General features: G+C 43.8%; 2 protein-coding genes across 3 annotated transcripts in view; one reads left to right on the top strand and one right to left on the bottom strand.

Moving 5' to 3' along the window:
• The window catches only part of EHD3 (EH domain containing 3), a 31645-nt gene extending 26175 nt beyond the window's left edge, over positions 1-5470 (bottom strand). Inside the window, exon 1 of one of the 2 annotated variants that reach the window (XM_048843387.2) lies at positions 4489-5470. In XM_048843387.2, coding sequence (XP_048699344.1) covers positions 4489-4715 — 227 coding nt within the window. In that variant the 5' untranslated portion in view covers positions 4716-5470. The remainder of the gene's footprint in view (positions 1-4488) is intronic. The other variant, XM_048843386.2, reaches the window with a different exon arrangement.
• A 12733-nt stretch (positions 5471-18203) lies between these two features.
• LOC125634954 (calpain-14-like) overlaps positions 18204-23340 on the top strand; it is a 28717-nt gene continuing 23580 nt past the window's right edge. The window contains exons 1-3 of the mRNA XM_048846279.2: positions 18204-18440; positions 21544-21613; positions 22743-22861. Of these exons, the coding sequence (XP_048702236.2) occupies positions 18204-18440; positions 21544-21613; positions 22743-22861 (426 nt within the window). The remainder of the gene's footprint in view (positions 18441-21543; positions 21614-22742; positions 22862-23340) is intronic.

Genomic DNA, 23340 nt, shown 5'->3' with positions numbered 1-23340 from the left:
GGGCAAACACAAGGCAATCCATTAACGTGCTATGTACACTCGTCTGATGGGCTGATGGCACAGCTTCAGGTCAGTGAAGCAAGCTGCCTGTGCTGAAAGAAGAAAACTAAAGCACGCTTGTGGGGGGAAAAAATCCTGTAAATACACAGGCACAGTGAATGTAATGGCTTGTAAAAGGTGTTGGATGACAGCACCAGAGTTCTCTAACCCTTGAGACTGGGAAGCTGCAGTGCAAGCTTCCCCCAGCCACTGTGCCTTAACCCTCAGCTGTGAGATGCCCTGCTAGGGATAAAAGGGAAGAGAAATCTCCACTGCCCACATGGTCTATCAGGCCCATACTGTCTTGGCAGCCTCTCCAGGGCATGCTTGCAGGCTCCTCCGTTCTAACCCCAAGACACTGCGGCCTCCTGCTAGAAAGGACAGAAGTGCTGATCTTCATGCAAGGATGCTGCAGGATGAGTCTGTGTGTGTGGGGGAGGGAGGGTGTTTCTTTAGCGATGAGTCAGGCAGGATGCTGTGGAGAGGCAGAGATGATGTAGTGATTGTAGAGGGGCAGCGGGGAGCAGTGGCTGGAGGAGCAGCTTGGAACTGGCCTGGGGAGCAGAGCATGAGAATGTTTGGAGTGATGAGATGCCTGCACCAAAAGCAACCTGTGCTGATGGACAGCAGGACTCTAGCCCCTTGTTTATTTTATTAACAGGGAGGCTGGACCCAGGCCAGAGCTATGTTTAGCAGAGACTACAGCCCACTAATTAATTAAAATAGTAACATCCTGTCCTGCTGTCCCCTCCCCAAGCAGGAAACATAAAAGGTAATAATGTTGCAGAGCCAGACTCCAATGGGATCCTGCTGTCACTGCTAACATCAGTCTAGGCCAGTGGTTCTCAAAGCCGGTCCGCCGCTTGTTCAGGGAAAGCCCCTGGCGGGCCGGACCGGTTTGTTTACCTGCCGTGTCCGGAGGTTTGGCTGATCGCGGCTCCCACTGGCCACGATTCGCCGCTCCAGGCTGCGGGAAGTGGCACGGGCCAAGGGACGCGCTGGCTGCCCTTCCTGCAGCCCCCATTGGCCTGGAGCGGTGAACCGTGGCTAGTGAGAGCCGCGATCGGCCGAACCCGCGGACGCGGCAGGTAAACAAACCGGCACGGCCCGCCAGGGGCTTTTCCTGAACAAGTGGTGGACTGGCTTTGAGAACCACTGGTCTAGGCTGCTGGTGGTTAAAGGCTGCTGGTGGTTAACTTCCCAGTTAAAAGTGCCAGCTCGCTGTGTCTCTTCGGGCACATATGCCCTTTCTGCGGATCTGGAAGCTCTGCCAAGACAGCCTTGGGAGGAGTGAGGGATGGTTGAAATGTACAAGCTGAAATTCAGGACGGTACATCTTTCACCTAGCAAAATAAGGCTCAGTCCCCTGCGTCACTGAAGGCAGACGAGAGAACAGTCTGGTTCCACCACAACCAAAGGGAGCATTTCAGTCTCGCTTCACCGACTTCCAAACACACAGCAAGCCTCCCCCTGCCGAGCCGCTAGAAATATTTCACAGATGACCTTGATTGTCTTGTTTCCACCCCCACCTCCAGATACAGCAGGAGTCTGATCACAAGATGCTGCTGCTTAGTCCTCGAGAGAGAGAGAGACCGCGTAACAATTTCATCTGGATCTAAACCTTGGCTAGAGATGCCCTCCTTCAACTTTCAGGGAGGAGGCTTGGGGGCCAAACCCAAATTTTGTGGCTTAGGTGTTGTTGTGTTGCTGGGAGCGCCTTAAATCAATGTTCGGAGACTCAATGGTCAGGTATATGACTGAGTTTTATTCATCATATCTGCACTGCACAGCAGGACCGAGTAATCTCTCCAGGTCCTGCCCTGAAGCACACAGAGCTCAAAGTAAAGATAAGAGGGGTTCTTTGGGGGCAGCCTGTCCTTCAACTGTTCCAGAGTCCCGGTGAAGAATCTGGAGGGGAATGTCCCCAGGATGGGTCAGAGCCATCGCTAGCCTAATCCTAATGCTGAGGCAGAGGAGGAATTTCTTACTTCTTTGCTGTTGTGTTTAACTTCTGATGGTTTCATCCAGACTATCTGGACCCACAGGATCTGCAAGCTTGGGCTGGAACCTCTCAAAAGCTTCCTGGCATTTCCTGTTTCCGGCAGGCCAGAACTACCTGGAGACCAGCCTGTCATGTTGTTTTAATGCTTTTGTTTCCAGTCCCAGCATCCCTACATCCCCAAAATTACTCCCACCACCCACTGGTACATGCAGAGGGACAGACACACTTCAAAAGGCCCACTCATCCATTCTGATGGGGTTGCTCCCGGGAAGAAACAGGCTGGCCTCTTCTGCTTTGCCCAGGGCTCCCAGCTGAGCCCACAGCGGGAGCAGAAAGCAGAGCAGCCAGGCATGGGATAGCTGATGAGAACTTGCTGCTTCAGGAGAGACAGCTGACTCACCACACAAGTGCATCAATCCAAGAGGTGGGGGGATGCTGCCTCCCAGGTCACTAATTACCCCCTAGCAGTTGTGGAGTCACACTTGTGTCACCTGGGCATGCTCACCTAGTGAGGAGCCCAGCTCTCAGGCCTGGAGAGAAGAGAGGGACTGAGTGGGAGAGGGGATCTAGGAGGGAAGGTGGGTAGGTGGTGGTGAGTCTTATACTGCTGGAGTTAGTGATGGAAATAGGGGAGAGTGTGGTGGTGGGGGGAGCCCGTGTGGGCTGCAGAGACCAGGGAGGAAGCACTGGGTGTAGATGGGGGCTGAGAGGCAAAGAGAGGGAGTGGATGTGCAGGCAGCGAGCTTAGAGGGGAAGAATTAATGACCTCCCCAGATCTGGAGTCAGCTCTGCTCTGAAGTGTGGCTGAGAATGAAAATGAGGAGGGATCCAACATGTGACCCCACCACGCCTTTTAAATCTTCTGAGGTCTGAAGCAGAGTTTAAGAACAAAGATTTGGGTCAGGTGTGTGGGGGAGAGGAGGGCAGGGTTAGCCCAGCCAGCTCTGCCAGCGTGGTTTCGCTTTATGCAGGGCAATTCCCTCCCCTCACCCAACCCTTCTTTAAAAATAACTTCATGAGACCAAGCAAGACCTCTGCACTGTCTGCTTTCTAGCACACGGGGTCATGCGCCAGCCAGGTGGCTGGCCAGGCATTGCAAATTCATTCTGTGTCTAGTTCTTGGTTACAGCAGTAGGTTGCAGGAATATTAGAGCAGGTAAAAACGCCAGCATTCCACAAAGTCGTTCAGGCACAGCCCATTTCACTGGCCCTCTCCTATTCTCCCCACACACCCGTTCAAATGTTGGTACAAAGTAAAGCTTACTCTCAGGCAGATAAGGGGCTGGCCTCACCTCTGCCTTACTGTGGCTTTATCCAGTGTTACTCCTTTGATTTCAGTGCAGTTACCCCAGTGTCAAACCAGAGATACTCAGTGGTGAATCGGACCCAAGATATTCATCTTGTGAATCCACACGGGAAATGGAGAAGGTGCGGCCCAAGTATGATCTGAGGAAAGAGGGTACTGGGAGCTGACCTGGGGTTAGTATCACTGCTGAGGTAGATAAGTGGTGCATCTGAACCGACCTGCAGTCAAGACCAGCTCATCCTGAGATTGTGAATATGTTTAACCCTCTCTCTGCTGGCCTTCCACCAAACCTGCTATCTGCCATTAACCTTCCACTGAAATCAGGTCGCCTTTAGGATGTACCTGACACGGGCAGCAGCACTGTTGGTACATAGGTGCTAGATGGATCCGAAACAGCTAGAAAGGGCTGCTTTTAGAGCCTTGCCGTTTGACTGTCCTTTTTCACACCCACCCCCTCACCCTCCCATCCTTCTTCATAGGGGCACCTCAGGACACTGTACAAAGAAAAAACAATCCGAAAATAAACTTAAAAAAATATAAATCCCAAAGAACCCACAATAAATTTTACCCAAGGCTTGTCATTTAGGAAATCAATGAATTCCTTGAGAGAGACATGTGCAGGGGCCACACTGTTCCACCGCCTTCCAAAAGCTATGGGGATATTCAATAGTAAGGCCACATTAGGGTCACGCTGACCATGCAACTGCAGGAGCACTGAAGTGTAAATGTTTGGCATACCCGATAAAAAGGCGTCAATGCGACTTATTTCTCGTGGGTGATGCCCTAGCTCTCCAGCACTCTTGCTGTGGGTCATTTGGTCCTGATCTGAGTACGTTTCTGCCATTTAGAATTTGACCTACCTATCGTTTTAAAGAAACAGCTCCGAGAATTTCCTATGAAGCCACCTTTTTGTAAGTCATTGGTGGCTGGCATCCCAGGAGACAGATGGAAGAGAACCAGGGCTGCCCCCGCCATCAAACGTGAGCAAAAGAATACTATAGGCCAAAACCTACCCTGGGAGAGACGCATACAGTTCCCATCACTGTCAATGGGGGTTGTATGTGTGTATCAGAGGGCAAAATTGGCTTCTTCCAACATAGCAAAACTTTCCACCCCTCAAGTAAATAGGCCAAGTTATTACCTGATAAAGGTGGTCTTCCCAGTGGAATACTGCCCCACCAGCAGCACCATTGGCTTATTATCAAAGTCAGCATCTTCTAAGGCTGGCGAATGAAACTCGTGGAATTTGTAGTAGTCTTCCAAAGGGAGCAGCTTGGTCTTGTAGAGCTTTTTGAGACCCTCGCTCACAGTCTGGAACACTTCAGGGTCTTTCCTCCTCCTGTCATCGGTACCCAACCAGCTGAACATGATGGAATGGCCAGAGAGGTGATTGTCTTTCAGTGAGGCTTGGTCTTCAGAACACAAAGCAGAAGAGGTGTATGGCTCAGCCGGAACTCTTTCTGGGGAGGGTTCCAGGCAGCAATTCCTAAATTTAGTCACTGTGTATTTGTTTATGTTAAAGCAGCAAATTTCTGTTTATCTCCAGAGGTTGCTGGTTATCCTCTAGGAAAGAGCATTCTCTGCAATGCAAAGCAAGACGCTTGGGCAGGATGCAGAGGACAGGGGAACGAAATACCCGTAGTGGCTGCAAAACAACGTCCTTTTTCTTGTGTCAGTGGAAGATGAGATGACTCTCCTTGATTTCCTCCAGGACCTCTTGTTATCCACAACCGGAGCTTTGATTCTTTTGTTGTTTTAAATCTGCAGTAGGTAGGCTTTTTTAAGCATTTGCATAAAAACTCCTCTTGAATTGCAATTATAATGCAAAATAAAAATGTCTCCCCCCCCCCCCCCAGCCCGGTTTGCGAGGCACTTAAATGCTAAACTTCATTCACTCTCTCCTTTCAGATCGCAGAGGTGGGACTGAGGCGCTGATTTGCTCCCGGAGGGTGCATGCTGCAGCTCTGGAGAAGAGGCGGCTAATCACGACAGCATCCTCCCCTGGAGCCGCAGCTGGTGTTTAAATGCCAGCCTTTCAGGAAATCGACGAGCAGCGGAAGTCACCAGCTCCTGGCAGGGTCTGCCCGTTCTCACGGGCCGGGTGAGGCTGAGCAGGGAAACACCATGTCTGGAGGAGGAGCTGGCTTTGCTCCTGCACAGGATTTGCTGCAGTGCTGGGCATGGTCAGATTGCAAGCTGCAATCAAGGACGCAGTCATCTCTGGAGTGGGAGAGGATCAGGGCACAGCGCCCTCTAGAGGGAGACGCAGGGATCTCGATTAGCAGATTACACAAAGACACGGTTTATTGATTTAAAAATACTTGGTTTTTCATTTTTAATCTGGCATTCACTGGCATAGCTCCACTGACTGCAATGGTGATGTGAAGAGGCATGCCAGGTTAGAATCTGGACCATAATGTATGTGTATTATGGTGCTTTTCATCCCAAAGAATCTAGAATGACAGAGCTCTTTAACTCTGTGTGTGTGTGTGTGTGTGAGAGAGAGAGAGAGAGAGAGAAGCCTTGTGATCTCTCATACTGCCCCTCAAATGTACCTCAATTCTGACCCACAGGAATGACTTCTGGGTATTGACCTTGAGAGGGTAGTTCAGTTTCCAAGGCCTGTTTGGGGTCTGGTATCTTCGCATAACCTGCCAGCAAGGAAGCTTGTATTGTGGTGGATTTCATTTTTATATGTGTCAGCAGCCACGAGTGTGGCTCTCCCTGATCTGTCTTATGTTTGCATTGGCACCATACCTGCCAGCTGAGTAGTATAGTTCATTGGCAGTTTAGCTCTTCTGTTAGCAAACTTATTATTTTTCTTTAATTGTGTTACATTACAGTAGGGTATATAACCATGCAATTAAAATATGAGCTATATTAATCCAGCCTGTCTACCATATACCAAATGCTGGCATGGTACAAGAAAACCATGGCAAATATTTTCAAACTAGGGTGCCTAGAGGTAGGGATCTAGCTCCACATTTAGCCACCTAAATAAAAGGGGGCTGATTTCCAGAGGTGCCAAGCAGCCTTCTCCCAGTGAAGTCACTTTGAAGCTTTACAGGTCCTCTGGAACCTCCTGTAAAGCGGGCCCCTTTTATTTAGATGCCTAAATGTAGAGTCAAGTGCTTGACTTTGAATATTTTAACCTATAATCTTACAGTAATAACTAAATATTATTTAACAGGACAGTTAAATTTGGTTGGCCCATAATCTGAGTAACTTTTCCCCTTTAAATGTTTTTAATGCAAAATAACCCTCAATAAAACCAGCCAATGGGAGCTGCAGAGCTCGCATTTGGGGCGGGGCAGCGCGCAGAGCCTATCTGGCTGCTCATGCATCTAGGGGCCACAGGGACCTGATGGCCGCTTCCAGGAGCCGTGCGGAGCTAGGGCAGGCAAGGGCCTGCCTTAGCCCTGGGCCCCCACTACGTCACCGACCGGACTTTTAATGGCCTGGTCGGCAGTGCTGACTGGAGCCGCCAGGGTCCCTTTTTGACTGGGTGTTCTGGTCGAAAGAGGATGCCTGGCATCCCTAGCCGGGACCCAGCATAAAAGCTGGGGTTCTGCAGCACCACCTGGACCCCTAGTTCCTGTGCCTATGCCTCCACTGAGGGTGTGTCTACACTACCATTAAGTCAATGTAACTTGCTTCACTCCGGATGTGAAAAAACCACTCCTGAGCAATGTAAATTACGTTGATGTAAAGCGGTGTCCACACCATGCTATGTCGGCTACTGCCACCAATGTAGCGTGGTAGTGAAGACAAACCCTGAGTCCTTTGCCAAGAACGCTGTCAGGAGGCATTTTTGGAAAAAGCTCCCAGCTGTCAGGAGACTTTTTTTGGAAAAGTGTCAGAAGCTCTGACACCTTCCCAGCAGGTGGTGGGTGGTTCGTATAACAGTGAAAAGAGTCCCTAGGCCAAATTCCAGCTAAATTCAAGAATCCCTCAACCAAATGTGTTTAGCATAAACAACTCCAACTCTGCATGAAAGGCAATTGATATATATCTGCTGAAGCTAGGGCTGAATTTGGCCCTCTGTGTCTGCCATACGGTATGACAACAAACAATCCTTGCATTTGAATAAGAATGAGCAAGTTAGGGATAATAGGATCGTCAGGGTCTTAGATGTGGTTATCCTTTCCTAGTAATCTCCAGTGAAGAGGCACCCTTGAAGGCCAAAACTAGTGTCTGACCACCAGTGTTAGTGTTTACTCCAACCACACAAACTAAGAGATTCCATAAATGTAACTTCTTGTGAAAGTGGGATCATCTTAAAGGTCGGGGTGAAATTCTGCCCCAGTGAAGTCAATGGGCCAAGATTACACTTACATTATTCACTTGTTTCTGTTGTATCTATCTTTTGTGAAGAATATAAAAGATCTACATCTGCCCCGAGGGCCGGTTCCATTGTCTTTTGGCTACTAAATATTTGATAATAAATTTGGGTTATTTTTTTCCTGTTGGTTAAGCATTTTGTCATCTCTGGTTGCTTCCATTCTATGATCTGATTTATTTGTACAAGTAGTTCTTCCGGCTGGTCTCCCAATCTAGCATAGAAGTTGGATAGTTCAGAATCCAAGTGGTGATTTATCTGTTCTGCAAGGATATCCACTGTGGCAGTAAATTATATTGTTATTGCATTTCCTGCAGAAGATCAAGGTTCTTACTTCAGTTTCTTCAGTAGTTATTAGAGATGGTGCAAAAGTAGAATTAAAACAAACAAACAACTTTAAAGCAATTGTATCTCAACTGAAAATTTTTGCAAAACTATGTTGATTTCTTCAGAATTTTTCATTTTCAAAAATGATTGTGCGTTAATTTTTTTTTCTCTAAAATTTTTTAAAATGGATAATGCTGAAGAAATCAACATGGCTTTTGCAAAATGTTCCTGTTATGTTAAAAATGGCCAATTTCATCTCCTAGTTGTCTCTACCATTCAAGAACGGTACACTTGCGAGGCCATTCTAGTATCTACCCAGCTGTTTTTGCATGGCTGGACTCTTCCACTTTACAGTCTGTGTTTGTGATTGCCTTGCTTTTCACAAACTAAGCCACACTTAGCCCGGTCAGGCCTTGGATGGGAGACAACTGATGAAAATCTAGATTCAGAGATTATAAAGCAGAAAGGGACCACTGTGATCATTTAGTCTGACCTCCTGCATAGCACAGGCCATAGGACTTTCCTGAATTCTTGTTTTGAACTTGAACATATATTTCAGAAAAAATATTCAATCTTTATTTCAAAATTGCCAGTGATGGAGAATGAACCCCAACCCCAGGTAAATTGTTTCAATGATTAATTTATGCCTTATTTCCAGTCTGACTTTGTCTAGCTTCATCTTCCAGCCATTGGACCTTTTTACACCTTTGTCTGGTAGACTGAAGAGCCTATTATCAATTTTTTGTTCCCTATTTATGGATATATAACCGGTGATCAAATCACCCCTTAATCTCTTCATGAAGCTAGATGCTGTAGAAAGTGGTGTTGGTGATTCAGAAGCACTGAATCTATGCCCCATGATGATTGTGCTAGGTGTCCCAGTGCTTCCAGAGGTACTGTCTTTCTAGTGAGATGTAGGACAAAGGTCCTGACCACCAGTAACATAAGAGCCCATTGTACTGCTCGTAAGAGAGAGATGTTAACCTCCATGTCTCTGTTAAATTCTGCTTCTGGTATTACATCTTGCCAACGTAAATTCCACTTGTAGTTTCAAATGGATACTGTTTTCTTTGTTTCCTGTTTAAACCTGTTACTTATGTTGATTTTAAATAGCTACAAGACTCCACTCCAGGGTGGATATATTTTAGTGCTGGGTGAAGTGATCATTATTTGTATGTATCCTTTGTTTATTCCATAGTGACATAAGGAAGCTTAATTTTTTAATATCCATAAGATTGTTGGATGAAAAATGCTAGGCAAATACTAATTCTTTGGGTCTAACAGCCAGTGTGATTGTCTCTATTTCTATCGTAACAGTATAGGCATTAAATAACAACCACAAACTTTCTGTGTCTAAGTTCTCATTCTGGTTACGCTTTTCAGGTAGGTGGACATATCATTCCTCAGGAGATAAAGCTCACTGGGAGTCAAGTATTTGGCATTCTGTCTCTGAACCTGCCATAGAATTTCTTGTGATGCCTCATGCAAGCCATCTAACCTCTGTGTCTTCGTTTTCCCATCTATAAAACAGGGACAACACTTCACAGGGGCGGTATCAGCATATTGTGCTGCTTTGGATGAAGGCAGCTACAAACGTTTGCTGAATGAAGGAGAACAAATGCTAGGTACAATGTGGGTAGATCCAAGAACTACCTGGGTACTACTGGGGGAGGCAGCATGATCTGGTGGATAGAGATTGATGCTAGGAGTCAGGAGTTGTGTTCTGTTTCTCACTCTGCCACCGACCTGCTTGCGTGATCTTGGGCAATTCACTTCACCTGTGCCTTAGTTTCCCCTCCAAGTTTTTGTGTGTTTAGATTGTAAATTCGTTAGGTCTCTCTCTGTGTTTGTACAGAACCTAGCACAACAAGTCTCTGATTTCTAATGGGCCCGTAGGTGCTTTACATAATACAAATTGTAATAGTAATTACAATATTTTGCTCAAACAGCTCTACACAAACACTACCTCACCTTCCTGGAAGTGATGTCCATATAAAAGCCTGTTCTCTTTCCCACTTTCTGAGCAGTGGAGGGGCTTGGAGAAAATACTGCTTGTCCAAGGAATGTGGTTTAGCCTGCTCTAAAACTGACAGATAAATACAGCTGCCGTATAAAACAAATCATATGATCAATGGTGACATGAACCTTTGTGGGTTATCTATAACTGTTACTGATACCTCTCTTTAAATACCTAGTGCAGCATTTTTAAGGACATATCCCTATTAAAATAACATGACTGTACAATGTGAAATTCACTATCAGGCTTCCGTGACAGCTTGCCACATTAAAGTGACTAGGCAGTGTCTGAAACTAAAGCTATACAAAGACAAAAAAATGTTAAAACTGTTGTTATTAACAGGGTTATTATGGCTAAGTGGCTCCAAAATAGAGCTGGACAGGAACTGGAATTTCCATTTTTTCAGAATATTCAGTGATTTCAACATTTGTTTTTGTTCTGAATAGGGACAACCAGAAAGAATTTGGAAAATTCCCACAAAATGATTTTTTTCCCAGAAAATATTTTGGGTCATTTGAAATATTTTATTTAGATAAGATAGATGTCTCTCGTTGATTTTGCCTTTTGCCTTATAAAAAGACATTTTTATATAAAATAAAAAACCTCAAAACCAAAAATTTATTTTGAAACAAAAAATCAAAATGTTCGATTCAGAAATGTCAAATGAAAACATTAAGATGTTATCAAAATACCTTTTTTCTTTTTTTTTCCAAAATGAAATTTCATTGAAATTGGCACATTTCCATGAAAAAAATCGGTTTCAACAATACAGCATTTTCCAATGGAAAAACAATCTGTAGAAAAGTTTTCAATCAGCTCTACCTCCAAGCTTTGTTGTTCTGCATTGTGCAATACAGTCTGCCTCTAATGAACAATATGCTCTTTTAAAATGTACTTTGTCCCCAATAGCTGTGATGTTGACGAAAGCGATGCTGTTAAGGGAACTTCAATAAATAGTAGAAGAGAGAGCAAGAGAGTTTATTGCAGGGTATTTACAGAGATTATTAGTATAAATTGGTCAATACAATGGAGCAGATTTTGCTCTGTTACACAGGTGTAAATCCAGTACAAGTACGTTGAAGTCAGCAGTCTGTAACAGAATTACACTGGTTTTACTCTGATGTATCAGAGCAGAATCGGGCTCACAGCATTTATTTTGTGTGTTTTTACTTATTGTACTGATGCAAACTTGTAACCATTCCTATAGCTGGTCAGAACAATTCCATCTAAATATTTAAAAAATAAAAACAACTTCATAAGTTTTGTTTGTTTTCTGCCCAGTCCTAACTAACCACAAGAGAGAATCTAGTTAAAAATGTATGCAAAACAAATTAAAGTGATCTATTAAGAGACTAGTCATCCAGGTATAACATAATATGTATGTGTTTATAGAACCTCAAGATAACTTTACCTGCCTAGTGCCGATCAGAGGTTTGACCTACTTCACTAGTGTCTTGAACTGTAGTCAAGACATGAAATATGCATTTTGCAGTTCATATTTAGTATAGCTGAAAAGATCTGACAATCTTCCAAATGGGGAGAATGTGAACATGTCATCTGCTAGTATTTTAGGAAAGTCAAGGTAGAAGATTTGGTTGAATTGTGCTCATCCGATACTGAACTAAGTTTCCAATCCTGCAGCTGTCCGTGTCTGTGAGCCATGAATTGCGGGACAGGGGTCTAAGACTCTTGTTGTGAAAGTTAAGCTAACTAACCACTATAGCTGAGAAGTCAGACACTTACAAAAGGAGCTTTGTATTATGAACCACTAAGCTAATCACAGATGTCACAGGCCAAACAAATAAGAAACAAAATGCATGTCCTCCACTTTTATGAACAGAAAGTTCCCCAGTTTGGGGTCTTTGTTTCAGCAAAATGAGCCCACAGCCTCTCACTTTTTTCAGACATTTTTCAGAGGTGTCTACCCCCCAACCTTTACAAAGGTTTTAAAAAAAAATGGCTTACTTGGTGACTCCTTCCAGAAGGGAGACCGTCTGTTCTGATGGTCTCTCAAAGTCTTCTCACCTTGTGGAAAGTAGAGCGGGTTGAAAAATAAGGCAGAAAAAAACTGAGAAAAATGTCAGAATAATTTTTGTTTCATTTTTCCCACCTATTAATTGAAAAGTTTAATCCAGTTTGTATTGTTTGTTTGTTTTGTTAATCTTTTGAAACAGGGCATTTTCAGATGTGATTATGTTGGTTAGGTTAGTCATATGGTAACAAAAATTATATAAAAAGTTTGTAAAAATAATTTTTGAGAATGCCTTATTTTAAAAAAGATTTTAAAATTGATAAAAGTTTCCAAAAAACAATGAGTTTTCATGAAAAAATGTCTGTGTTGCGAACAGGGCAGTTTTCAATAAAATGGTTTGATCAGTACTAGTGGAAAGGTCACAGTTTATATACTCCCCTTTTTTTCCACTGTGCCTTGCCAGAAGCTAGTGTAACCCACTAGTCAGTCCATGTTATGTGTCCCAGATACAGAGGGGATGTCAGTCTGTTACAGCACCCAGCTACTGAGGTTGGTTTTTCAGCTCAAGCTGTAGCAGCTGGTGCTTTTAGCTCTGTAGGCCCCTGGTTCAATCTCTTCTGTTAAGATGGTGGACATCACATAAATGGGGCAGCTGTCTAGGCTTGCTAGATAAGGTATTACTAAGGTATGAAGAAAGATGGTGGAATCAGGACCTTAGTTTTCTTAATCTTATAACACCCACATTCCTGTAAAATAGGAGGTGAGTCTTTGGGTTTGAACACAACATTGTCAAGATTCAGCTAGTCTCACTTAAGGTTACATCGATGCACAGTGTCGATGACACAGTGTTTTGGGATTTTGTTTTTTCTCCACTTCCCTGTTGTGTTGGAAGGTGTGTCTTCTGTTGATGCCATCTGAGGTCGAGGCAAGGTGAGCACAGCACCTCATTTTGAAAACAACCCCTGATTCATTCAGTCCCATAAACTCATGGCTTTTTGTCTCTTTTCCAGGAGGTTTGAGGAAGGAATGTATTAAGAAAAAACCCACTTCCTATCAGGAAAATCACAGAGGCATGAGTCCTGTTCATTACGAATCATTAATGCCTAATGAAACGTGTCAAAGAGTTCAAGTAGCAATGGGTGCAGAATGAGCAGGGGCTAGGCAGGGGTGCTGGAACAATTTGTATAGTGGGGGTGCTGAGAGCCATTGAACCAAACTGCAAACCCTGTAGATAATGGAGTGTCACTTCAAGCCAGGGGGTGTGGCAGCACTTATGGGGCTAGGTGGGAGGTGAGGGGTAATATGGTTCCCCAATGTTAAACCAGTCATTAAGGAGAAGGAGAGTTTCCCTTGCTACATTTTTACCTATGGACCAAGGCTCTCCATATCCAGTGTTAGGAGTAATGGAGGGAGAAACACAAAGTAGCTGAGGTGGAATGGAAGAGAAAAGGAGATAAAGGCAATAGATGGAAGGGAGGGAGATTTTTGAGCTGCAATGGAGAGACAGAGAGGAAGTGTGTGTGTAGGTGGGGACAATTTCCTTTTGGGGTGTCTAGATCCCACATAGCAAATGTTCCTCTACCCTTCCTCTCTCCACTGCTCTGCCCTTCCACTGTCTCACTCCATTGTTCCCTATGTTCCTGCATCCTCCTTGCTTCAAGTGGAGGAGGTTTCTAGACAGTCACAGCAGACGCCGTCCGCAGACTATGAGCCCTTCTCTCTGCTGGTGGCAGGATGTGTAAGCAGGTGGGCCTGGGCCTGGTCAAGGTGTGGAAGAGCCAGGGGAGCATTAACAGGCAGGGGGGTCAAGGTCTCAGCGAGCCATGGAATCTGAATTCCCCTTTGGTCTTGGAGATGGCCCCTGTCATGCAGTACATTGACGGGTGGGGCAGTGTGGAGGAAGCTGCACTGCGGCTGTTCGTGCTGTACCTAATTCTTCTTCCCACCTGTCAAGCCAACACATTTCTAAAGCACCAAGGAAACCCTGAGCTGCCTATTTTCTCTTGCAAAGATTGTCCTGTCTGGCTAGGAATTAATATTGCATTTGATGGTATATTCATATGATTGATAAATCAATTATCATTCATTTTTTTAAACACGCAGAGCAATAAAAAGACTGGTAAGATAAGATGGTTTAATTTTAATACTTGTAAAGAGACAACTTGTAGCTGTGATAATCTCAGCCCAGCTTCTACTGGCTTGGTTTGCAGGAGACTTCTATTGGAGCAGCTGTCTAGATTACCAGTATGAACATTGGCAGCCATAATATGCTGGATACACGCACTGCAGCATGTGAATAGGTAACTCTATTAACTGGTAAAGTCAAGGATGTGCAGTTGGCAAACAAAGCCAGAGGGCCTCTTCCTGCTTGTTAATATCTTAGTATCATTTACATTATGATGGGGCCTGAAGACCCTATTGTGCTAGACACTGTACATACACAAGTGTGAGAGAGCCCCTGCCCCAAGAGCTTACAATCTGAATAGAGAAAGTAAAGTATTATTAACCCTGTTTTACGTAGGGGTGACAGAGGCACAGTGACATAGAGTTACGTGCTGAAGGTCACACACAGTGAGTTTGCAGAACAGTCAAATCTCATCAGCTCCATGCCACAAGACCGACCCTCTTTTAGTCACAAGACCATCCTTTCTGTCTAGTAAGCTGACAGGGTTTGACCATAGCTATTGAATAATTCTGATGCTTTGTATGGTGGTAGCAGAAGATCATATCCCTGGAATTTCCATTTTTTTCAGAAACTGCACTTGTCTTAATCATCGACATGACACAATTCAAAACACCGTGCTGTCTCAATCCACTCTGAGCTGGAGTCCCTTCCTGAGAAGAAAAATCCAATGTAAATGCATTTGGACAGAGTCACATAAATCCACTCATCATGCGTTATCAGCGGGGTGTGAACAGTGTCACCTGTTTTATCTTTGAGATTTGGTAGAGAAACAACTATACAAACAAGGAAACTGCCTGCCATTTAAACCATGGATGTGTCAGTTTCTGGTAAAAGGTGACGGACTGACATGTTCTTTCACGTCCACCAATGGGACCGGGACATTGCCTCCTGGGCAGGTCTCCAGAAAATGCCTATTATTGCTCAATACCACGAAACCGATTTTCTTTCCCCTTTCTTATGCTTGATGGGTGGAAACAAAGTATCAGATTTGCATAGACAGGATATACCACATGCATGCGTATACAGTGTGCGTATATAAAACCAGGTGCCATTAGAGTGGTGTTGACGGTGGAACGTTACTGTTTCTTGTGAGGAAGCAAAGCCACCTGGAAGAAGGTAGGACATTTAATTTGTAAGTGATAGAGTGATTTGGTGCTGAAGTTCAGAGGCTGCCTGGTGCCTGCATGCACTTATGAGGATTAGGATTTTCCAAGTGGAGGAGGGGAGCGCAGCACTTATTTGTCTTTTGTCATGCTTGGATGAAGTTCTTTTATCAGCTCAAATGGGCATATTTGCAACATGTTGCAACTAGCTGTACTGAACAGAGAAGCTGCTGCTGCTGTTCTTCGCTCTTCAACAGGAGATGGGAAAGAAAGAGAAATCGGGGTGTTTTCACATCGGATCATTTCAAACAGAGCAGGTGCAAGCCATGATAGACCGGCTCGATCAAATGATCTGGGTGCCACACATCAAAGGCTCTTGCCCACCAAATTCCTGGGAATGGGGTGTGTGTGAGGGGGTGACTAATCTACACCTTGTGCACACTTCCATTTCAAGATCAAGAGCTATGCATTTTGGGGACACTTTAGGCTACATTTGCCCATAATCCATGCTGCAGAGATAGGAAGGGCCCATTGACTGAATTGAAGTTATATGTGCTCGGCGCCTCTGATCATCACGACCGTTATTAAGGTGCCTAAGTATAGATTTAGGTGCTTAACTACGAGCACTGCAGGCCATATCTGCAGATGTAAAAGGCTTATTTTCATGGGTTTCCATGGGGCTTAGGTGGCATCTGATGATCTGAATGGTCATTTGAAACTTTCAGCCAAGGTGCTTAAAAGCTGCTATGTGACTCTCAGCATGTAGACTGATCGGCTGAGCTTTTGAGAACCGTGCAGGCAGTTCAGCCCTGCATCTTTTATTAAGATCAACAGAAGTCTATGGCCAAATCCCTGGCACTGCTTTGAAAATCTGGACGTCAACAGAGGTCACTCTTAACGCTTTAGGGCAGTGGTTTAAGCACTGAGGATCTGGAGCAAGGTCTTTAACCTTGAAGTGCTTTAGTTCACTTAAACAAACAAAAGGCAGTGATTCTTTTCAGAATAACTTTATTTGCTAAAATGTATTTGAAGTAATGGGAACCAGCATTAGAGTTTTGGTACCAAAATACCCACGCGCTTGTTTAATCAAAGATGGGGTGTTGTGCCTGCAATGTTGTCTTCACAATGTATTATTGTGCGCTAGCAACTTTTACCAAAGCCTAGGAAACTCAGCCTCCTTGTGAGGTTTCCAGATTGACTACTGGTGTTTTGTTTTGATACCTAACATTCTGCTATGATGGATGAGCCAGCAATAAAAGACAGGACTATAGCATTGTCCACTAAATTCACTTTTTAGCACAGAGACGTTTGTTACACCGCTAACAGCTACAGACTTAGGGGCAGATCATTAGCCAGCGTAAAGCAGTGTAGCTTCATTGACTTCAATGGAGCTAGGCTGGTTTACATCAGCTGACGATCTGGCCCCTGAAAACAACCTGCTCCAGGATCCTGTCTGTGCCAGTGGGAACTCTGTATGTGGAATGAAGGTAGAATACAGCACTTTGGCTGGCTTCTGAATTCTGAGGCGCTATCAATGGGGAAAGCATCTCAACTTGAGTTCCTTGATGAGAGCAACATTTGAACCTGGAATGTTTGATTCCAAGTGAGTACGGTTTCTGAGGTTACTGTGACACAATGAAATTTAATTTTGCAGAGTATCTGCTGCAGAAGAGCCTCCCAAACGCTCACCTTCTCATTACTGCCTGTGAGACACTTTTCTTTCAAGACTAATTCATTTTTTCAGTCTGTAGTAGCATAACCAGGGTCCCTTAGGAACTTCCTGGTTATCACTAAGATGTGCACCTGGGCTGCGTGGACATTCCCAATCGCAGTAGGAATAGAACTCAGATTCTCTTGCTCCATGCGCAGGGGGCTCTGCCATTTGAGCTAAAGGATGATGTTCTGTTAGCTTTTAGCTTGGCTGCTAAAGGAAATCCAATAGGCATGTGGCACCAAAAATTTGTGCAAGAACATTTTTAACACTTGTGATGTGGGTCACAGCACATGAGAGGAGAGGAGAAATTCTTGTCTTACCTTTAATGTAAATGGAAGAGAAACCTCGGTGTGATTTCTATAGCGGGTGTGTTGCATTCAGCAGGGTGGAATGGCTGTTAGAATAGGAGGATTTACCATCCAACAAAACAGTTAGAAAGGGGGAAAAAACCTCAGCAGAGGAAATCCAAAAGCAGATTATGAGTAATGGCTTTCTGTTTTCTCTAGCTGGTGTTACTCTTTGGTTTGTTGTCGTACAGTGAATGGTTCTTGTGTAAGGGGATGTTTAAGATCGATAGCTTGCAACGTTATATGTTGGCATGGAACAACCTACTCCTAGGTCTTCATTTAGTTATGCCACCAGAGATGAGCATTTTGTTAGTAATGTCCGTGTGACTCCAGGTGACTGGAATAAAGGTGTTACTAAGATTGTGGCATGATAGGAAAAGGTCTTAGAAGGGATTTAGAATAGTCTATTGCGCCGGGGAGGTAATATGGGGAGAGACTCAGAATATCCTTGTGTATTGCTTAAAATTAGTTATCAAGGTTTTGCATTTAAGGCCTAATTCAAGGTCCATTGAAGTCAATGGGAGTCCTTCCTTTGACTTCAATGTGCGTTGGATCAGGTCTACAGAGTTGAAGCCTCAGATAGCACAGTGTTGGGTGCTATGATAGAACCTATGCTAGAGAGATGGTAAGATGCCCACTCTGCTTTTGAGATTCATCCCTCTCTGCTGGTTATTCTTGAAAAATGCAAAAACCAGTTATGACTAAACTTGCTTGTTACAATTACTTTAACAGCCAGGAACTCTACTGAACAAGACACTTTTCTGCACAAGGAAGGTCGAAAGAGTCCTCCGGCATTGTGTAGTGACAAGACCCCTAAAGTATCATAATCTGGGAATTTCTCCTACCACCACCATGGCCTGGCTCTCGTTCCTGAGACGAGGGAAATCAAAGCCACGGGTGCCTTCGTGCAGAGTAGCCTTCCAAAAGCCCAACAAACTTCTTCATCAGAATTACGAGACCTTGTTGGAGACATGCTTGAAGAATAAATGCCTGTTCAAGGATGAGAACTTCCCAGCTGATGTTTGTTCCATTGGAATGGGACCACTGCTGCAGAAACTGCCCCCAAAGCTACAGTGGAAGAGGCCACATGTAAGTGATGTTCAGTGAATGGTTCTTATGTGAGGGATTGTTTACACTGGATAGCCATTAATGTTCCGAGTTAGCACAGAACAACCTATTAATAGGTCTTTGAAACAGGGTGGCTTGCCCTTGCCTGGAGATCCTAGGGCAAGTTAACCCTGGTTACAGAATGAGTCCCACCTGAGGGGAATCAGGCAATTTCCTATAAAGAGGAGAAAGCAAGGGGGAAGCTCAGCAGGTTGTAGTGAGATTGCAGAGAGAGCAAAAGCCTCCTGCAGGGAAGATCCTGAGGTCAGGGGAATTGCTTCAGCTTGAGAGGGGCTAAGACGGGAAGGACTTTGACCAGACCAGGAGAGTTTTGGCTTTACTCAGCTGAAGGCTGGAGGGAAGACTGTTGTGTCTAGTTTTGAACTTCAAGTTAATCAGCAGGGCTGGTGTGATTTGACTGGAAAAATCCTACATGGAATTTATTTGGGGCCCCAAAAAGGGGAAATGAGGTGAGAGGCTGCCTGCAGGGCCGCCCTTCGGCCACCGGGGGTGTTGTGAGGTGGCCGCACGTCTACAGTATTCATTTAGTTATGCCTTAAAGCCACCAGAGATGGGCATTTAAAGTAACAGTACATCCTTACATTCATGTGGAAGCTGGTGTAACTGCAGTTTCACAGCTGCCCTGGAACAGCTGAAGGGAGAGCTCCTGACATTTTCAAATCCTACTGCAAGTTACATTCAAAATTATTTGTGAGATTCCTTCTCAACCCATCACACTGTCCTGTCTGCCTGCAAATCCTGCCACTGGATGGAGGGCTCCATTCGTTGGTTAAGTCATACTCTGGCCGTAAGGTTTGGCCTGTTTTTTGGAAGAGCTGAGCTCCCACGCCTCCCACTGCAATCCATAGGAGCTGTAGACATATCTTTGAAAATCAGGCCATAAATGGCAGATGTAACAGCCCCGTTTTCAAGGGTTCATATGTAACTCAGCTATTAACATTCACCTTGGGCTAACACATGTTCTGCAGACAGACCTAGAGCAGATTGTTTTAATTGATTAACAAACTTTAGTTGGTATTGATTTGAGTCTACTATTCCCCTTTAAACAGAGATGAACACAAGTGGAACATGTTGTGTCCTTCTAATGTTGAAAGGACTTCTGGCCTCAAATGTCACTGGGACATGCGTGCTCATGTATCAAAGGACAAGATGTTGACCCCTCTTTTTTCAGACTATATTTTGTAGGACATTACTCCAAAATACAGACTATGGTTCTCCTTTGTTTTAATGAAGAGCTGATTTGTGGGGAGATTTATGGTAGAAAAGAATTTCCCCATACTCTCATGCCCCAGAACTACTTGCTAGATTTATTTGACATTTTTATGGCCCATGACACTACGGAGAATTTGTAATGTTCATCTGTCCCTGAGTAAAATATCATCTTGATTTGATGGAGAGTGACATATGCAGAGAATGTCTGTGCATTGAGGAAAATATACCACAGTCCATCCATCTGTCTAATATAACCTTTCTGTTCATCCTCATAGGTGCAGTAATAAAGTAACATAGTGGCAGGTTAGAGCAGGATTGAATGGATGGAGCAAAGTAGGCCCTGTGCTCTGGAAAAGCCTCCACATTTTGTATTTCTACCTGTGTACCCTGGAAGTACTTGCACAGGTTTGAGGCCTTTTGCTCTGAAATCCCCACGCTGCTGACAGCCGCGGGTTTTTAATTGCAGTGCAGACCTACTCTGTGACTGTTCGCCTAAGTACAGGCTGAGCAGTTTCATCTGAGGTAAGGGTTAGTATTTAATTACTCTAAGTGTCTTTTGAGTACTTGGCATTTCTCTGCCACCCCTGATGGGGAAGACGACAGTGAGAAAATTAAATTGAGCAATTTGTGGATCATAATAGTGAAAGAGAATTTTGACATTTATTTAATGAATTTGCCCGGAGAGGCATTGGAGAGTAATAATACGTCTTCTTTCTGAACTATTACTCAGAATTTTTACAGCCTCAGAAAGTTCTTCAGCAGCTATCGTTTTTTTTTTCTTCATTGTCTAGCCCAGTTATTAGTCATAGCCATTGAAGACGTGACAGGAGGTAGCCTCTGTTGTGAATTACATCATTGGAATCTCAGTACTAAGAGTAAAAAAGTGAGCAGCATTTTAGAATTTCAAGACAAGAAACGACTTTAAAGTTAACTTTGAATATACGTGTCAAGAACCCAAGAGTGAAAAATCTTATAGGGGTTGTTTTAATGATCTCCAAATCAGGCATTTCAAACTCAGGAAATGCAAAGTTAAGGCTATACCTAAAAGAAATCCAAACATGTTAAGGTAATAAATGCATAGTTTAATAAATGCATGACACTGAAACCATCTCAACTCTGCTGTGTATTTATACTATGAGAGGAGCAAAGGGAGAAAAAATCCCTCATATATCTTTAAAAATCAGTTTACCCTGGAACCCCAAACAATGCCTCGGTGATAATTGGATAGTTATTTCATGGCGTCCGTACAGGATCTGATACCTGACCCGTGCAGCAGCAGGAGTAGCCCTGTTAGGAATAGAGATGGATAAAATTTTTCAACCCAAACACTTTTTTTGGTGACAAATGCAGATTTGGCTATACTGTCGTTTTGCAAATTTGTGTCAGTTTCACCAAATTGTTCATTTCAAACATTGTTTCACTGTAAAATTTTCAAAATGAAACGTTTTAGTTTTTCGGTTCAAAATGACTTCTGGTTTCAGTTTCCACTCGTTGTTTTTTAAAAAAATCACAAAACATTTACAGATTGTTCAAAGTGAGACAAAGCATTTTAATCAATCCAGAATTAATTTTTTTCTGACTTTTCGTAATTGCCAGCAAAGTGAAAAATCCCTGATTAGCCCAGATCTAGTCAGGAAGGAGTGAGGTGACTTCCCTACACCATCTTCTAGACACATGGTAGAGACCCCCAGAAGCAATGTGATTGAATGTCCGAGAGACCTTTGACTCCTCAGAAACTCACTCCATTAGTGGTGAAGTGGCTTCAGAAGAAGCTAGTCAGTCCTCAAGGTTTTGCAGGACCACTGCAATGATTTGACATTCTCTCTCTCTCTCTCGGTCTTGTACCTTCCAGGAGCTGCATAAAACTCCAGTATTTTATACTGCAAACGCCAGACGGCTTGATCTCTGCCAAGGATTGGTTGGTAAGGCTCCTTTCTTCTTTATATATATATATATATATAGCTATACACAGAGCAATTTGAGCTTAATTTGACTGTGTAAGACTGCATATAAAGGGTGTTGATTTCAATATCATTCCAGCTCTGCATAAAATGGATTAGGAAATTGTATAATATGCTCAACAAATAAGATAAAGTTCTAGGCTAAGATGTGATCCAAAGATGTGTCCCAACTAGTTGAAAGCTCCACTGTGTGCCATAAACATGACTTTTATTAATGTTGGTGCTGGAACGTGAACTGACCTTGTCTTTATACTTGTCTATAAAGTGTCATGCATACTACGTAAATGATAACAACAGAAGCTTCATCACTGTGCCTAGTCACTAGAGCATGTAATGTATTTCATATCACATAGACAGCAGAAGGGCCTGTGAATACTGCAATACATGTATGTAGGCACAATGCAGGCTTTGTGTCAACCTTGACTTGCATCTGTTATGAAGTGAGAAGAGGAAGGGTGGGTAAGTTAGTGAAGGTGTGTGAAGACTTGTCCTCTTCTAAATGGGAGTGTGGTCTAGTGGTTAGAGCAGAACTGTCAAGATCTATTCTCAACTCCACCACTTACTTACTGGTTGGACAAGCCATATTTATGCTTCAGTTTACCCAGGTTTAAAAGAGTAACAGATGTTCTTAGGCTTCATTACATTTGTAAAGTGCTTTGAGATCCTCAGACACAAGTATAATAAACGCAGAGCATTACTGTTAGAGTTGGTCAGGAAATGATTTTTCTCCCTGTGAAAAAAATTCAAATTTTCGTAGTTTTCAAGTTTTGGCAATTCTGGTTGTTGAAACAGGAAAAAAAAAAGGTTTGTTTCTTTTCAATGAAAACCTAAATATTTTCATGGAAAACATTTTTTGTGTGAAATTCCAAATTAATTTGTACTCCATTCCAAATGAAAAGGCTATGAGAGGATGGTTACAACACTAAACCTGTTTTGACTTAATAAAACACAAATCTAGCTCATCCCAATTTTTTTGGTGTAGTTATAACTTAAAAGCACCCAACCCGCTGCTTCCTTCAAAAATATTTGTCAATAACGGCAATAATTGTCTTGATTCCACCCAGTGTATTTGCTCATTCTTTTGTTACAGAAAACTGCTGGTTCCTGGCCGCGTTGGAAGCGCTGACGTTCCACCAAGACATCTTGGCCATGGTCATGCCGCAAAACCAGAGCTTTGATAGGAAGTACGCTGGCATTTTCCATTTCCGGGTGAGTGTTCTTCCCCCTAGCACTGGAGGTCCTCAAAAACCATGCCTTATGCTTGACTGTGCCGTGACTAAAATCGTGTTCTCAGATAGTCCATGTGCAATTCCCGTTGCCCTCAGTGAGCGCTGAGTGAATAGGTAACTCAAGTCAGGAAGTGGGTGTCATCCCAACCCCCCTTTAAATGAAGTGACACACTCAGAGAGTCAAAATAAAGTCACCCCTCTTGGTGAATATAAAAAGCTTATGCACAATCCTTCTATCCAGCTTTGGCTGCCCCTATGGTTACCTTACTCCCGGCTAAGTCTTCCCCACTCCTACATCCTCCAGCATGGCTGCCATCTGTTCCAAATCTTTACACACTTGGTCTCTCTTTTAGCCTGAGAGCTACTCCCATCTCTCTTTACCCCACCCATATATAAAAACTAGCTGCATCTGTGAGGCCGCAGAACCCACTGACCACAATAGAATGATCACCCTCAAAC

The sequence above is a fragment of the Caretta caretta genome, chromosome 3 (genome assembly GCF_965140235.1).
Source record: "Caretta caretta isolate rCarCar2 chromosome 3, rCarCar1.hap1, whole genome shotgun sequence".
NCBI lineage: Eukaryota > Metazoa > Chordata > Testudines > Cheloniidae > Caretta > Caretta caretta.
Note: the sequence above shows the minus strand (reverse complement) of the source record. Positions and strands in the feature narration are given on the sequence as shown.